Source organism: Scophthalmus maximus, chromosome 15 (assembly GCF_022379125.1).
Source record: "Scophthalmus maximus strain ysfricsl-2021 chromosome 15, ASM2237912v1, whole genome shotgun sequence".
Classification (NCBI taxonomy): domain Eukaryota; kingdom Metazoa; phylum Chordata; class Actinopteri; order Pleuronectiformes; family Scophthalmidae; genus Scophthalmus; species Scophthalmus maximus.
Genome location: NC_061529.1, coordinates 7434902 through 7453643, shown reverse-complemented (window position 1 = coordinate 7453643; position 18742 = coordinate 7434902). Strand labels below are relative to the sequence as shown.

Genomic DNA, 18742 nt, shown 5'->3' with positions numbered 1-18742 from the left:
TTTGACTATGAAGAGAATCTAAACTGGAATTCTTCATATTCAATAATTCATTATTGGAGTGCGGAGAACAGAGGAACGACATGGAGTTAGTGAGAGAAAGTGAGAGAGCCTGACATACAGTGGACTGAGAGTGAGAGAGAGAGACAGAATGAGATAATACAGAAGTAGAGCACGGTTAACAAACTCTGATTTGTCTGCAGTAGTGTTTCTCTTCAGGACATGAAGTGTGCGAGAGGATGTCAATCTTTAAAAGTGGGTCACAGATTGAGCTTCGTTCGCTTTAAAGTCATTTCCTAAAAAAGTTGGGAAAGTAGTTTGTCGCACCATTTCTGTACAGACAGTCGTGGATTCAACCCAGTGTTTCCTAATGAGTTTGGTAACCATAAGACCTTTTCCTCTAGCGCCACCATGAGGTTCACATTTGTGGTTCGAAATGTTTCGATGAGTATTTGATGGATTGACATGAAATATGGTTCAGACATCCCCCTCATGTCCCTTCAGAATGAACTTCAATACCTTTGACACTCAAGCTTATGCTTACATTCTTAATTAAGATGGTCGACATGGTAAACATTATATCTAATATCCATGGTAGCAATGTCATTTTGAGCATTTTAGCATCCTGACAATAGAATTTAGCTCAGATCTCTTCAAGTAGATTTATTGCGGTATGGGTTTTTGGGATTTGGTCGTTTACAGTAACGGGATGTCTTGACAATAATCACTCTCTCAGACAGACACTTCTTCTGTTTCATCTTCTTATCACGTTTTCTGATGCTTCTCTCCACCAGCACAATTACAGCATTCTTAACCTGCCTTACTCATTTCAACACACATACATATAGTACACACACAGACACATACAGTGTATGCACTGGCCTTCCTGTAAAGCCTCTTCATCTGACTTCACAGATTAGCTGCAGAGTGAGGAGAGCAGGCGAGAGAGATAAAGATGGAGAGAGAGAGAGAGAGAGAGAGAGAGAGTGAGAGCAAAAGAGCTGTGGGCACAGTGACCTACATATTCTGCAGTCTTATATTCACTAGTACAAGATACAGTAACACACGGCACTTTGAGCACCTGACCTTGGATTTGATCCTGCAGACCTCCATGGTTAAGATTAGGATTGGGGAACAATGAGGATGTATTCCTTTGCAATGTGTCCCTTCAGATCAGAGCATATTTGAGGCCAATGGAGCAGCTGCAGCCAACAGTGTTGGGCTAAAAACCACAGTGCTGTGATGCATATAGGGAAAATTTGCTCTCCTGGATTGGATACGGGGTCTAAGTTATTGATCTACTTGTGTGCAAGATTCTACAAGGAGATGAGGTATTATAAAAATCATAAATACATGTGACAACCTAAAATCAAAATATTTAACAGAGTATTCATTGAAATCATAGAAATATGAACCTACACTCTACATGCCACATGCATACTGTCTGCTCATGTACTAACTATGTGCACGAGCATATATCAATTTTCCCTGAGAAGAAATGTCCCCTTTACTACCTGGCAAAAATGCCCTTGTAATAGCAAAGGCTAAGGTTTAAGCGTGCCAGGCTTTTAAAGGTAATGGGAGTTGGCACTCTGATTGGTTTATTGCACGTTAAACCCAAAACATACCCACGATCAATTAAGAGGCTGAGTAAAATCCTTTGGAAAAATCTGCCTGGTGCAAAGCCATTAAACAGGCAAACGTTGTTTGTACAGGCTGTAGGTAGGTGCTGACATGCTCACTACAATAATGCTAAAGTTTGAAAAAAATTTAAAAAAAGTTTAATATGCTCACTATTATGGTCATAAATTACAAATTAAATGTTCAACCTGATGATGTAGCTACCTGAAAGTCAGCAGATCAACAAAGTCGGTAGGATTCCTCATCTTGGGACTATGTCAATCTGTCCAATCCACTCTTTCCAAAATGGTGGAGAGACCAACCAGCACACTAACATCCGTGGAAATAGGGTTAGGGTTGAGCTTAGGCTCAGTTAAAACTGGCTCCAGACCTGTGCAACATATACCTCTTTTCCTGCCCCTGCTCTACTGTTTCTTTTATCACAGAGTTGGGTTGAGAAAAAGAGGTCAACAACAAGCTTTAACTCTGTCTACACCTTCTCTGCCCCACAGCACCCTTCAGCACCAGAGTGAATAACACATTTCATACGCCATGATCCTGAAGGACTTTGCAAATCACACTCATGCCACCCCAAGAGGGATCACTGGCGACGAGGGACATAGCAAAGAGACAGGGAAGATGAGAGACGGACAGAAAGCAACAGACAGAGACAGATATTGTGTGTGTGACAGTATAGTGGATGTTTGTGTGTCTCTGTGTTTTTGTGTGCCAGTTTGAAAGAGTCCAGTTAATCTCATTATATGATACGGAGATGAGTAACTACAAGGTCCTCAGAGGGTTAGAAATTTGAAACTGTGAAGGGGAATGTGGGTCAGGAGATCACACTGCAACATAAGCTTGTCTCGTTGTCGAATCCGGCAAAACATTTCGGCACAATTCATTAGGCGCATTCGAGTGTGTGTGTCAGTGTCCAAGTACGTAGTCATTTTTTTGCATGCACAGAAGGGGTAGAGGCATCCCTGCAGCATGTTCTGTGCTCGCGTGAGCTCTCACTGCGGCTTTCACGCTAGCTACTGAAATCCAGGTCAAGTAACACACATTGTCCATAACTCATCGCAAACGTCACCTCCGAGTGTGTATGCGTCCATGTTTGAGCGTGTGTGTGTGTGTGTGTGTGTGTGTGTGTGTGTGTGTGTGTGTGTGTGTGTGTGCGCGCGCAGTGGACTTCATGCGTTGTCTACACACTGTATATTCCGTTACGTTCCTATGTGGATGAACATGTGTCCAATGGAGGTATACATTAAAACATCACAATAAATGTATAACCTATGAAAAAAAATGACTGACGCTGTGACTGAATCCACAGCAACCAGACCAGGAAGAGCTCTGTCAGACATAGAACAGCCAGAACATGTCTGGATATAAATACTCGATTAGAAAAATGTAATATTCAGTGAACTATTATGTGTGATATATGAGTTATTGTTACAGCTGTAATTTCATACAGGCCACATCACAATCCTGCTGCAACAAGAGAAATTATCAGTAAACCCGACGAGATCATACACTTTTTTAAGCATATATTAATTCCTGGCTTAAATCTAACATCATCGAAATTAATTACATCCATAAATTAGGAATATTGCAAAAACCTCTCATGAGCTAGCAGGTGGTCTGTTTTATCAAGGCTACTTCTAGTTTTCATTCATGTTCCTTCACTGTATTATCCTCCATACAATCTGTTTGTTCTGTTTCTATCTATAAGCAGTTCTTTGTTGACCTAGTTTCACCACAGGTTCATTAAAGTTTCATCTAATCTGATCTAATCTAATCGTATTTTTCTACACAGCAAGTTATACAGATATAAGGGGAAAAGTAAGACCTTGGATCATGGATGATATATTTGTGCATGATCTGGGATTTTACCAATCCAAGGGGATTGGTTTAGATCTTGATTTACCAGGCAATTTAACTCTCCAACCCTCATTTATGGTCGTGAGCTCCAGGTAGTGACTGTTAAAAAAACAATGCTGCAGATACAAGAAAATTAAATGAATATTACCAGTTTCACTGTGTCAGATGTGTCTGTCCTGCTGCCACTGTCAACCAAACTGGCATAAATAGCAGAACCAGAGGGGTCATAAAAGTTGGGAGATCTGTTTTGAAGCAATTCAAGGTTCCCATCCAATCAAGTAAGCAACACACATCTGACATCTCTGGAATGACAATGGTAGAAAGTGACTTTTAGAGGTTTTGTTGGCTTGAAGGTTGGGACACACCAACACGACGTCAAACAACTCACATCGGAACACTAAATCAAACAGAAGTGCCCTAAACTGCCACGGCCTATAATTTTAAACTTAAAGGATCGGTTCTATATTAGTAATACTGCAGTTACTCAGTATTCAAATATTGTTAAATGAAAACCCAATTGTGAAAAAGCAAGGTAAAGTCAAGCATGAATGACTGGGTTGTATATACCCTTGGTAGTTGTGAGTTGTGCTGATTTAACATGATAAGTTTGCAGCAACAGCGTTTGTAATACAGAATTGGTAATGTGGCCAACTGGGTCAGGGTCTGTAGATTAAAGAACCGGAGTGACAGAGAAGCAATAATGAGAAACTGAGATAGAAAAGAATAATTCTTGTTTTATATATCCTACTTTGTCATTTTTAGCTGTGTTATTCAAAATGCTTCAGTGAGTCACTGAGCTGTGGTCACTGAAATAAAAAACAATAGTTTTGACCAAGATCAGGGGGAAACGTGGCAGATCAATAGGGGGAGATGCGGTTCCTCGTCCTGGGTCTGTTCGCAAGGGTCAGACCAGGGTAAAGCCCCCTATCCTGCTGATTTTCCATTCAAATATTCACCACCTCCTGCAAAGCTTACATTTAAACACCAACAGCTAGCAGAGATGGAGGGCTGAGGGAGGTAGGGGGAGCTAGATGGGGGCTGGGAAAGTTATGGCCATTCATAATCCATAGCAAAGAGAATGCCTGCTCCCATAACCAATCCTCTATTTTTGAGAAATGCCTGTCTGTCCCTGCTGCACGTGTCCCCGAAAAGGAACCCCGAGCTAAAGCTGCATCACAGGACAATGCTTTTAGAGCAGCGTTTGTCCTTTTATGTTTCGAAAAGCCCACGGAACATGACTTCTTTGTACAGCTGTGAGAGGAGGATAGATGAGGATGTTCTTTGGGGGAATAAATGGAGACTCTTGAATTCGGGCAATAAGAGCCAAGTCTATTATTAGCTCCATCTAAATGCTGCCAACTGGAGCGCATGTGTGTGTGTGTGTGTGTGTGTGTGTTTGTGTGAAACACATAAAAAAAATGTTTAATCCAAAGAGCAATGTGTGTCCTTGCTCTGATACAGATTAGATAAGCACATGCATGCGCAGTCGCGCACACATACTCATTATGAGATTTAAACATTCAATTCCATTATTTTGGCTGGGGGTGCGGTGTTAAAGGGTTTGGGGTCAGGATGGGTGTCTGGCTTTGCCATTTTAGAGCAACTACAGGCGACATTGCTGACATTTGACATCCTGAAACAAGCACGTGCGTTTGTGCTCTCCATAATGCTCTACATCTATTCCCGCTCTCCTCTGGAGGCTGAATGTATGTCAGAGATGAATTTTGCATATGTATGAGGAGGACAAGGAGGAGAAGGAACTGGGCACAGGGAAGTGGAGCATCATGAACAGCAGTTTTTGAATTGATCAATGCATGGAGAATGATTAGTTGCCTTGGATTAACTTTTGTGCACAAATTGTAATAGGAAAAACTTCCACATGACACAAAAATATTTATTCCACAGTTTGTAAATCTTGAGTTCTTACATGAGTATCCAAAACCAAGAGTTCCTTATCAGAAAAGTGTACTACGGTAAGAAAACCGCTGCTTGAGCCTCAACTGAACTAACTAACTTCAAAGCCACACTTTCATATGACCCAGGAGTTGAGTGGTGCCGAGTCATCGACGACCAACCCAATGTCTCTGATGGCAAAGCTGTGAGATGCGGTCTTTGGTTGCTCTCTGTCTTGTTCCAGTCTACTCCATGTTCGAATGCCCTGATGAACAGCCGATATTCTTGTGGGTCTCCCTTGAACACGGGAATGTTCTGAGAAGGCAGAGATGCATGTCTCTGCTGCTTCGTAAGCATTTCAGCAACACCTTGTAAAGTGTTGGTCTCTGGTATTGCTTCTTGTGGCTGAGTAGTTGCAATGACTGCTCTGCATCACTTGCCTGTCTGTGAGTGAGGGATGCTTGGAACCCAAGTAAGAGTTCATTCCATCATGCTTTGGATGAGATACGAAGCCCTTCAAACTCGTCCAAGATCCTAATTTTTGTTAAAGCAAGACCAACATGTTAAGGTGGAAGGCACTGGAAACACTGTCTGATTGCTTCGCCTCTTCGTTGAATTTTGTAGCTTCTACAATGCTTAGCTGAGCTATCCAAACCATAGCCTTCTTTGCGAAATCTTTAAAGCTTTAAATCAGCCTTGGTTTCGAACCAGTTAGTTTGATCCTTGAACATATCTTCCTCAGAAAGTTGTTGAAATGTCCCTTTAACACTGGTCTTTAATTCACAGAATTCTTCAAACTCCACTGATTTGGTCGGAATTAGCGTTAGGCTGTTATCACCACCGTCGTCCATTAGTTGACGTATCTGATTCATTTAGCCTGTTAGCTGAGCAAGCTTAGCTTTCCGTGAGCTAATGGCGCGTTGTAACTGAAACTCCCATCGCCTTAGTTGCCACAACTGTATCTGTATCTTCATTTCCGTGCTCCATTTTTGATAAGGTAACTGGCTTCATGTAAAATAACTCTGTCACTTACTGTCCAGGCAGTAGCATGGCTGCAGCGAGAAACTGCACACGAAGATATCTGACCCTTGTCAGCTTATTAGCACCTGACCTGAGATCAACTTTACTCACAACCACGGTACCTTGGGTTTGTTGTACGTCGTTCTTCTTTGTGTTTTCAAATCCTTTGTGTCCATGTTGGGAGTTGAGTCTCATCAGTTGCCTTGAAATAACTCGCGTACACGAATTGTAATCGGAAAAACTTCTTACAGGAGTATCCAAAGCCAAGTCATCAGTAAAAGTGTACTAAGGTAAGAAAACCGCGCGGCTCAGCCGCTGCCGGAGCGTTAACTGAACGAATCAACTTCAAAGCCATGCTGAGAGCAATTTATCTTAAAGCGACAGTAACACGCTCACCTTTTTAGCAGAAACTTAAATATTGCTGCCTTTACCAAACATTGTTCTGAAATCATCATGAAGCACTAAACAAGATATAGACTGCACTTATTTAAACTAAAAATGTCGAAATGTAACTTGGCTCCCACAGAGAAGATGAACCTGCACAGCTGCTTCACCTTCACTCTGACCTTGAGGTGTATACAGCTGCACAGGCCAGAGGACCTACCATAAGAAACTGCTGCAACTTTGGCTGTTTTCTTCTCTTGTCAGGTTTAAACTAATTAAATGTGTTTTCAGTTTGAAGAACATTTGCATTTGTCTGATCCATTTAGACTTTGCTAAATAAACAGTTCATCACCTCAAATAAAAAAAAGTAATGGCATTCTGCAAACTTTTAAAGTTTGGCTCATCACACTAAACACAAACCTCTCTGTATGCGACAAACAATTTGTATTCAATTTTTAGTTTGCACACCCTTATAGCCTTGGGGTTTAAGACCATACACAACAAAATTTTCAAATCCAGCTGCGGGGCCTTCCATCTCTTCCTCTTCCACTGTTTCCTGCCATCTCTCTAGAGTCAACTCTATAATAAAATGCAACCAAAACTTTTTCAAAAAAGTTTTTTTTAAGATATCTGACCATATATGTTGCCCCATTTCCCTTCATGCAGTAATAGCAGTATTAGAACTTGGTAAATGTGCTGCATTAAAAGATGACGTTGGCAGTGCGAGTGTGTTTGTGTACATTCCTTACCTCTCCATAGTCGGTTGTGAGCACAAGGGTTCCATCCCCACAGGAGTTTACAGTGGCGGGAACAAACTGCTCCTTCTCCCGGACCCAAACACGGGCCCCCTGGATCACACAGACACAAACAGGTTAGGTGAAGTTATGCATTGCAATGTGTACAAAAATAAAGCATCTGGTTACATTAAGTCATGAACCCTCTGGTGACCAAAGTGGAGGTCCTCAGTTTTATGTACTGCTAAGTATTAGAATACTTGTATTAGTACCATTAGTAACCATCACCTAATACATGTAACAGTCAACTACTGTACAGTTCCTCCAGTGCTTTGCTGTATGAGTGTGCATGGGTGCACAGACAGATGACACAGATGTGTTTAACGGGTGTCAAAGACTGTAACATCTGGATTGTCTATCAAGGGGAAGCAACAGTGCTCGAAATGTGTGTGTTTATATTACTCCTGTTGTGGGGACCTAAACCTGCTTACACATTCACATAATAAGGACTTGGTTTCATATGGGGACTAAAAGGCATGTCCCCATTATGTAAATCATCGAATTTTAAGGTAAAGAGGTGAAGATATGTTTTGGGGGGAGTAAGGTGGGGTGGGGTTTGGCGGGTTGTTTCAGGGTCAGAGGAAGTGTGCTCTTCCTGGACCTTTTCACACAGACAAAACCCTCTTTCACACAAACACTGACCTCTGACCTCCAACCCCTAAAAAGGGGCACAGCATAACCGTGAAGGGAGAGAAGAAAGAACATAGAATGAAACCAATGTAGAAGAAGAATAAGAGGCAGTCAACAGGGCAAGACGTGTGAAGACGTCACCTGGGGCTTTGATGGGCTTCTTTCACCATTTTCTGACATTTTACAGTCCAGCATGATTGATTAAACAATAAAGAATACAACTGCAGCTCCAATACTATTTCATTCACCTGTGTCTGTCAGGTTAAAGTTTTAATTCAAGCGCTCGTATATTGGAGAAGTACTGAAATATTGACAATGAGTTAACGATCTTGTTTGGAAGAAGAAAGTTTCCTGACATAACTATTTAAATGTGCTGGCTGAGGAGAAGCCTGAAAGGACACCAGATGTGTGCAACTGAATGAACTGTGCAGCAGGGGAGGGATAGAAATGATTGGTTTTAGCAACAGATGGTCCCACACCCCCAAGCATCGCCTCACAACCTTTATCTTGTTCTTTTTTTTACTCCTTTTCTCTCTTATTTGGTCTCTTTCTGCCTTTTTTCTTGCACTCATACTGACACAAACACAAAGATGATAATAGAAAAACCAGAGTTGTACCCCAGGATATGGAGTTAACCAGGCAGAACACGCGCGCACGCGCGCGCGCGCACACACACAGACACACACACACACACACACACACACACACACACACACACACACACACACACACACACACACACACACACACACACACACACACACACACACACACACACAACCACACACACACACACACACACACACAGTATACCATAATCTGTTGGATATATCCCAAGGTAAGTTTTAGGGGAGGGAATGTCTGAATGCCTTTGGAATATAGTACTTATTTTCTTTTTTCTTTCTTTTTCCATTTTAAACATATGATAAAATATATTTCAAAGGATTTGTTGAGGACTTTGGAAGTACCTAACAGGAAGACATAACAGTGTCTTAACTGTCTAACACATAAGCAAACAGAAGACTTGCTGAAATAACTGATAAACAAATGCAAAGCAACTGTCAGAATTAAAAAAACAGAAAAATATATAACTAAAACTCAAGGACAATCTAACATTCACTTACATCATTTTAAGTAATGTTATATTAACTGACATATCCACTCCATATGCATTCCCAAAAAAGTGTCAACAAATTAGAGCACATTATTATTGTGTTATTGTGTTTTAATGCTTCAAATAACATTGTTTTACTGAAGACTTAAAGTCTCAGAGTCTGAGCTCTGCAATTCACTGCATGTTGCATTTAATGCTAATTCCCTCTTTACTTTGCATGAACAAGCATCAAACATCTAGAATCACTCTGTCAACTGAAAAATTAAAGAGCCTCCTCTGCTCTCTCTCTCTGTTGTTCTCTCCTCAGCAACTCTCTATATATAGCCCGCTCATCGCTCCTCTCTCTCTCTGCCTGTCTCGTTCCTTAACTCAAACTCATCGGCCTGTCAAATTCCATCACACGGAACCCTAACAATGGTGATGATAGTGTGACTTGACCTGATGACCTCCCTTTAGGCCTAAGTCTCTATGCTCACACAGTTCACCAGTACTTCACTACATCCTGTTTTAACTGACAAGGCCACCTCTGACCCCACTTAAAACTCTAATACTGGTTCTTAAGCTCTGGCCCTGAAGCACACTCGTGGCACCTTAACACATAACATATAAAAACTCTTCTTTCTCTATGCAGTTTCTCCATATGCTCTCCATAAACCAGAGTATAATGTACTTGCGTGTTTCTGTCTTGTCTCCCCTTTTAATAAATGGGTCTCCAGTCCCAGATCGATGTACTTTGCCTGAGCAATGTGCAATCTCTGGGGCAAAAACAGCAAACGGGAGACAGAAGGTGATAAACTACCTGCCAGCATTACAACCCACACCCACCAACACCCTTGTTCCCCTCCTCTTGGCGTCTTCCTCCCCTCCCCCCCATCTATTACTGGCCCAGAGAGGCAGCAATGGCCATGCATGACAACAAACTCTGGGTCTGTTTCTGTAAAGTGTGTGAAAAGTTATCGTCTCTCACTCTTTCAGTTCTCTATGAAATCCAAACCGGACGACAGTCCAATCCCCCGACCTCCAGCTCCGTCTATCATCTTTTTGTCAAGCTCCATTAAACCTCAACTCTCCTCAATTGTCACTTTACCCTCAAACACGACCTCTGACCTCCCATCTCACACCCCGCTCTCTAACCAACAGGAAAAGGAAACCAAAACATCCAGGTAAAGAAACGCTATTTGCTGAGATTAGTCATTTATTCATGCTTCAAGTGCAGTTGTCCGTTTGTTAGTTGTCTAATCTAAGTATATTTCATTACAAGTGAGTTTTAAAGTACATTAAATGGTTTATAGCTTTAACTTCTCTCAGACATGTGTCAACCCTCCACCTGACAGGGTGAAAGCACCACTCATTTAAACTGAAAAGACCTGGCAGCTGTTGTGGAAACGTCAGATTCATCAGTTTCAGGAGAAATGCGAGGTGATACAATTGCAGAATCATGCTTACCATAACCATTTATTTCAAAATAGAAAGAACCAATTCAGTATTTTATCTCAAATATAACAGGATTTTTAGCATCAGGATGTAGAACATGAGGACAATGATTGTGTGATGTATGAATATTTTCCAAATGCACAGTATACATGGTAGTGTGTGCACACATTTTAATCATATGATTAAATGATGTGTGTACTCTTATAATAATAAACTCAAAAATATATTTCTCTTTCAAGATCTCTATGCAGCATATAAAGCAGTGAGGTTGATTATACCAGGGAAATGGTTAATCATAAAAGTATTAAGAAAATCCTGAACATCAAATAATCTTTCATCACTGAACACACAAAAGAGCATCCCCAGAGTATTTGGCCCCGGACGCCTGAGAAGTCTGATAAAGGCTTTGTTTATGCTCGGGTGATCACATGGACGCCCGTGCCATTTGATTGAGGCCTCGCCCTGGAGACAGTCTCTGATAAAGGACCCCTGCCTCTGAGAGACACTCACGCCTGGATTAACACTGGTGAAAACCTTGTCGCAAACATTTGGTCAGTGTCTGCGGGCACATACACACACGTTACTTCAAACTGCAGATTAAAAAAACAACAATTTGAAAGCAATACACCATGTTACAAAAAAATACATATTTTAAGTCTTTGTTATCTGATTTCCATACAAATACTCAAAAAAAAAGTTCCAGTAGTTAAAAGTATAGGAGTTTGAGGAAGACTCAGACTGACACAAACGTGACACGGCTAAATAAATGATGACAAAAACAGCTGACTGGTCACCAGCTAATGGAATATAACTAATGACCAGCATGGAGGCGGGTGGACACAGTAGGGCCTCTTGAGACCAAAGGTCAAGGGTGTATTTAGGGATGACTTTGAATGTGTGTGTGTGTGTGTGTGTGTGTGTGTGTGTGTGTGTGTGTGTGTGTGTGTGTGTGTGTGTGTGTGTGTGTGTGTGTGTGTGTGTCTGTTTGTCCACCTCTGGCTGTGAGATTCACCAAACTCATTGATAACAGTTACCTGAATCCCAAAGTTAAAACAGCACCTGAAACTAAGATTCACAAAACACAAAGACAAAAGTAATTCATGCGAACAGTGTTAAAGTGCAATTCTATAAATGTCTTCTGTGTGAAAATTTGCCCTATCATCACCATACCTAAAGTGGCAATTGACAAATCGTTGGCTTAAACTTGTTATTATGAGACTGATGGTCACGTATTAGACTTGCATTGACCATGTTACACTCTTGGACGCGTTTTTTAGTGGAAAAATTACAACTCAATTTACGCCAAAAAGGAACTGCGTGAAAACAACAAAACAAATAGTGTTCTCCCAGTGTCTATCCCCGTGGTGGAAATGGCAGACGATGGAATTTTTATTACTACGATTTAGCTCTCTGGTCTTTATTCTCTAGTGCAGCCCTGCCTTTGTAGTAATATTCCATTAAAGGTGATAATAAAATTAAAAGCTTTCAAAAGATTATGGCCGCTGGAAGTGGAGCAACAACACATGTTTGTGTACAGACGTGTGTGTGTGTGTGTGTGTGTGTGTGTGTGTGTGTGTGTGTGTGTGCGCACATGGGGGGATCACCTGACAATATGAGTCACATCTGTCAGTGAAAGAGATTACAGCTGAAATCAAAAACAGATGGATTTTAGCTCAAGTATTCAGTATAATTATCTTTTAATCAAAGATGGAACACCATTCCTAAGCTTTAGAAGATTTACAAGCAAAATTGTCAAATATTTTCGAGGTTCACCCTGTCATTGTGAGTATTTTATGTTTTTTTATGATGGTAAACTGAACATCTTTTGGTTTTTAACTGTTGGTCAGACAAAACAAAACATTTGAAGACATCAACTTAGATTCTGGGAATTGGTCTTTTTTGCAAAGCCATCAATCTGTTAAATGAGAAAATAATCAATCAACAATTATCAACAAATAAATGATCATAGATTACACCCCTAGCTGTCCACAAGCAACATTATAAAAGAATTACATGTTTTTATTTTAAACCTCATGAAGTGTCATGACTTAAACTAACAATTAACAAATAAAATGGCTCCTTTTTAAAGCCTTTCAAAACCAACAAAATGGCCTCTTCTTTCTATCCTTGCGAGAACATTTGACTAATGTAGCACACAAACCCACACACAGAGATGCCATCGGGCCAGAGCTCTCACACTCACAGTTACTGTAGATACAGAAGGGCTATGAGTCTGTGTAGCGTGTTCGCTGTTTGGCAGCGTCACCGTTGTTCTGGAATATCTGAGGCTTTAGACGGATAACCTCTTAACCTGCCCTGAATTCCAAAACAAACACATGAATGATTTATCCAAAGTAAACCAGATCAGAGACGGCCACCACATTACGAGCAGGGATAAATGTAGCAGATCGAAGCAGCTTTTAATGTTATTTTATGTGTGCGTATGTGTGTTTGCCAGTTAGTGTTTCTACAGCGCAAATCCTCTTTTAAAGGCCAGTTTTGAGAAGTCTGCTAATTATCAAATTCTCTCTCATCTTGGATTAAACTACAGTCACACACCCCCACCCCCTGGCACCCTGGCAACAGTGTAGAAACAGGGCGCCATGGAAACAGCCTCTCTCCTCGAAGCAGAGGTGGATGCTGGGAGACAGTGTTCAGGTGCTGAGGATTTTGGGATATGCAGTCATGTATTTTCATGTATGTATGTATTGGTTTGTTTTACATGTTTTTTGTCGGTTGTTGGATATCGTAGATTTTTGAGCCAAGATGTGAGCCACATTTGTGATTTGTAAATTTGTATTTATAGAAATATGGAGTATATGAAAAAAACTTACTTGTCAGCACACAAGGTGGGAAAAGGTGGGTGTTTTAGATGTTTGAAAAAAATTTAATTAATTAAAAACTATATTTGAAGTTATTTCGTTGCAAAAATGCCCTAAAAATCTTTTCAGTTGTTACAATATTCATTTGTTGTGCTTTGTATGACTGAATACTTTGGAGTTTTAGACTGCTGATGGAAAAAAAGACATCATCTCATCTTGGATGATTTGATTGGCACTCATTGTTGTTTACTGTTGTCAAAATAAATATGTTTGGTCATATTTCCCAGCTCCCTCATAGCTGCACTAAGAGAAGCATAGGATTCCTGGAGATGTTGTTTCATTCACACTCACAGTAGAATAGCTTCAATATATTTTCACTGAGGCGGAGCTTAAGTCTCAAATTTACGAATGCAGAACAACTAGGAGAGTGAGACAGGAGGAAAGGGAGGAGATGTGAAGTAGAGGAAAGACAGAGCTGGAAAAATGCCAGGAGGAGGAGAGAGACATCGGTGGAGAACAGCGCTGAGCACCAAGAGAGTGGCCGCAGGGAGAGAGAGCATCAGAGGGAAGGGAAAAGAGAAGAGAGAGAGAGAAGCAAAGCTGATGCAGCTCCTGAGCAGAACAAATGTGTTTGGAATATAGGTCACACATCTCCAATGACTGTTACCTTCCCTCTGCTGAAAAAGCTTCCCGCAGTATGCACTTCATACAAAATCCTGCATAATTTGGACGACAATCTATGGACATGGCTCTGCTATTTTTACCCCAAAGCTTTATATGTCAACATCCATTGCGCAAAAGAAACAACTGCATGTTCCTACTGCTGTTTAAGCTGCAAAACAAAAATTACAAACATGTAAGAAGCTTTGACGTTGCTGTGTTTGCATGAATGTTTTACAGCTTATATGCAAGCAGCCATACAGAATGCATCCAGATGATTAATATTTTAATGTAGCTCAAGTTCACTGCTTGAAAAAGCAACTTCACTGCTTTTTACTGTAACTATGTTCTTAATATGGTGTGTAGTCGCCACTCAACAAAATGCAGTTGTAAATGATAATTTACAGCCGATGAGTGTCTGAGCGAAGAAGAGGAAAAAGAGGAGAAAGCTGGGCAAAGACTGGACTAATATATACAGGTTGATATGATACAACAACGATGACAGCAGGTTTGAGATAATGTGTCACTGTTTCGTCAAAGCTGTTCTCTCTAAAATTCACACCTGTCTGTCTCCTGGTTATCACCTGTACTCCTGTCCAAACTTATCAGCAACACCAAAACAAACACAAAATCTCACCACTGAGACCAAATGTCATCTACTTTCCCCCCCACAAACACACACACACACACACACACAGACATTACACTACGCTGCCGTCATCTGAACACAGAATCTAGAAGGTTAGTAGTTTCCAGATTCATGTAGCTTCTAAAAGAGATCCTCCTTAAGGTATGAGGAGAAAAAGAAAAGAAAGAAGGAATAAAGACACAACACTACTACTACACTGTGCAATCTATTCTATGCAGAAAACAAATCAATGCAAGGTCTATTAATTAGCTCTTGTGGTTTCGATCTCACAATCATATCGCACAATCCACATTGCACATTGTCTGTGCAGGTGTAGGACTTCTCACCCATTTTATTGTCTGCTCTGTTTACTTTAATTGAATTCTAGAAGTGCTTAAAAGTAATTACAGTGCAGTACTGTGTTTGGATAATTCACGAAATGTGGTTCTAAATACAGCTAACAATGTAGGGGGGGGGGGGGGGCATTTTGAGCAGTAAAATTAAGTCATGATTTAAGCCATGGGTCAGTGGCACCACCTGTTCTCAAGCTGAAAATGTTAATCAAGTGGAGATCACAAAATTAAAACAGATTGCATAGAACTATTTTTAATGCAGAGATTATTTGTTGCTGAATATTTACACCCAGTACTGTAACTTCCAGTTGTGACTACAGTATGGAGACCACTTTCCCAAGTGGTCTCAGCCTTTTGGACCACTGTACTTAGCCAACTGAACCAAGTGACAAAGCTAGCATTAGTTTGTTAACATATAACTCATTTAGACTGAATTGTCATTGACTTGTCTAGATATTAAGCCTGCTAGAAATCTAGTCTGGGGCGGCGACGTGTTGGCGAGCCTCTTGAATCGCGTGTATGAAGAGTTCACGACTGCCAATCAAATGGCGATTTGGCTCCGATCTGGGGCACTGTGAACTAGTGTGAAGTAGGCCCCTAAGAATAACTGATACAACCCAGTCAAGGTATACGTACTGTATGGTGGTACTAAAGCTTTATATTTAGTTCCCCCCCCCAATAGATTACATTTGATCAGAAAGAGATTAAAGAGATTAAATACTGCAATCTTCTTATGGATCACTTCTTTGCCAAGTTTGAGGTTTGAAAAGAAAATGTCATACAATAATTCAGCATCCTATTCAAACACTTTGTTGTTGGTAATGAATGTTGTTTTTTTTTCAACTACCATAACCAGAAAAGGATTGAGTTTTGTTTTTATTTAGATCACTCAATGTCTCTACAACGACCATATTCTACAACCAACCATTTTCAAAAATGAGGGGATTACACAGTAGTGTAATGCCACCTGACATTTCATGCTTGGCTGGCCGGCCAGCTATCATGTTTTCTGCCTGGGTTGAGAGAGAGACAGGGAGAGGGGTCAGCTGTTCACTCTCTGGTTTAAAGGAAAGATAGAGCGACAAATGGAGGAATGCTGCGGGGATGTAAGATTGAGGGGTATGGAGTGATCAGGACAGCGGAGGAATGAAACTAAGTGGATGTTGGACAGACATCTCCCTAGAGGATGGATTACTCAATGCCCATACTGCATGAAGTCATATTTCTGGGCATCAGGACTGCGAGCCTGAACATGTAACTCAATAAGTCACTCCATTTTCAAGTCTCGCAATAGCTTTCAGAGGCTGTGCTGTGTAGGGCTGCGGGGTTGGTTATGTGGTGGTCTGAGAATCAATGGTATGATCAATTTATTGCACACAGACTGATGGGAAATGGAGCAGGAGATATGGTTGTAGCATTTCGCTGTTGCTGTATGATGATAAGGGTTGTCATAGTTAAGTCATGCAGTCATTTACCTGTTTTAATTGTTATTATCAATGCTGTATTCCCCAGCAGGGCCTTGTATCGACACCGGCGCTCACCGTGGCCCTCACATACTCCAACACAACCAATCACCAAAAAATGGCATGACATCACTCCCAATGGTGAGAGCCATTAAAACCCATATCAGATTAACTATAAAGACGGAGGAGGATAAGCAGCTTGTAGTGGACGGATATTGGCATCAAAATCGGTGGACAAGACGGCGTTTCATGAGATTGTTTGAGTTTGTGTGCACGTGTTGCTGGAGTGCGTGACAAAGGAATCAAGGTATAGGAAGGGAAATATAGAAATATTAGAAGAGCCTTGGACGTGACTCTGGATCTAGATTGACATCTGTCTTGAATGAGAATTGTTTGTCCAATAAGTGCAATGATGCTAAATGGGTTTCTTTCCCCAGCAGGCAGTGGAAGAATGGACAGAAGGGCGAATTAATAACCTCTGATTTAATTCATATTCCATCATGATACCAGTTGTTAGCCACTTAAATCCCTCCTGTCTCAACTACCCCATCCACACATGCACAAATAGCCTTCATCCTGCTTCTGATCCGCCTTGGACTTTCTAGATAGCCTCCCTCCTGCACCTCCACCCCCTCCTCAATTCCCGCAGACGAGTACCGGCCCATACCCACCCACACCTCCCCGCTCCATCCCGTTCACAGCACACCGCAGAGTCCAGAGAGCTGAATGGGAACACGGTCTCTAGCCTCCGTTAACAGATTGACTTTAATCCGAGAGCGAGCCTTATGGATGCAAAGGACCGTGTCAGCTCTCGTTTGGCCAATTTATGCGCTCGATTCTGCTCTGCATGAATTCACCAAGCCGGTGGCAACACAGGCCCCGATGCTGTGCAGCGATAATAAAATAACAAGGGCTTCGTTTATTTCCAATCGATACACGGGTGACCACGTAGTGAGACGGGCCTGTTCCTGGTGGTTTTTGCAGCAAGGGGGCGGCCAGGTACACGGTTCCAGTCGACAGGCGCAGAGCAACACCTGCCCCAACCGAGCCGGAGGATGTGGATCAAAGAGATAAAAACCCCGTAGTTTAGGTCGTGCATCGGCGCAAACCGAGGCTGTCAACGCGTAATCTGTCATTAATGTTTAGCGCAACAACAGTGACACACATTCCCCGTGGCTTACCTCCGTGAAAAACGCGTCCATCCTTCGCCTACTCCTCCCAGACGACGCGCGCCCGGCCCCGCACAGTGCGCACACCGGCTCCGGTGTCGTGTGCGCAAATCTCGCCGACGGAAGGGCGAGCGTGCCCGTCAAGATGGGGGGAAGGTGGCGATGTCTCCGCGTCGGCGCTTCCCATTCACCAAGCGTCCACGTTCGTCCCCCGGAGAAGCTCGGCGGCTCGAACACGCACCTCCGCAGCGCTCGGGCTCTTTGCGCAAAGGAGCCACATGGGGGGGGGGGAAATCCAGGCTGGGCTGTGATGAAATATTAAAAGTGTCCACGCCGGGGAGCCGCTGGAGGAGTGCTAATTGAAGCGCGCCGGTTTCCCAGGTCTGCCTCGTTTCAGTGTTCAAGTGTGTGTGTGTGTGTGTGCGTGCGTGCGTGCGTGCGTTGCATGGGCTGCGAGTGCAGTGCGTGGGGTTGAGAGAGAGGACCAGTCCGGGGGCAGAACGAGCTTGACGCCGTCCACCTCACATACCAACGGGGCGGTGCAGACACAGCCTTAATAACACACACACACACACACACACACACACACACAAATATGGTCGGTTTGAAGGTTGGTTTGCTGTGGCTGGGACTGATGGACATCTGGATTTTTTCTTTTCTTCCTGCAGTCAGGAGTGTTACCAGGTAGTCCATGTTTTGGGGAAGAGATGAATGACCATCTGTCCCACTTGGCCCAATTACAGGTGTTGATCCTGAAATGGTCCACAGTGTCCAGCAGCAGCATCGTGTCAGTGTTTATACAGCAGTGATCTCTGTCAAACAAAAGAGGACAAAAAGGATTTATACCAATGAAAAATAAAGAAAGTAAGACAGTTCACTTGGCAAA

At 42.1% G+C, this 18742-nt stretch overlaps 1 protein-coding gene across 5 annotated transcripts in view; it reads right to left on the bottom strand.

Annotated features, from left to right (window-relative positions):
* The window catches only part of myo10l1 (myosin X, like 1), a 39820-nt gene extending 21474 nt beyond the window's left edge, over positions 1-18346 (bottom strand). For 2 of the 5 annotated variants that reach the window (XM_035610001.2, XM_035610003.2), the window contains exons 1-2: positions 17869-18344; positions 7539-7637 (exon numbers count right to left, since the gene is read on the bottom strand). In XM_035610001.2, the coding sequence (XP_035465894.2) occupies positions 7539-7637; positions 17869-17889 (120 nt within the window). In that variant the 5' untranslated portion in view covers positions 17890-18344. Of the gene's footprint in view, positions 1-6527; positions 6938-7538; positions 7638-17868 lie in introns of those variants that run through there. The other 3 variants (XM_035609999.2, XM_035610000.2, XM_035610004.2) reach the window with 3 other exon arrangements.
* Positions 18347-18742: the final 396 nt, after the last annotated feature.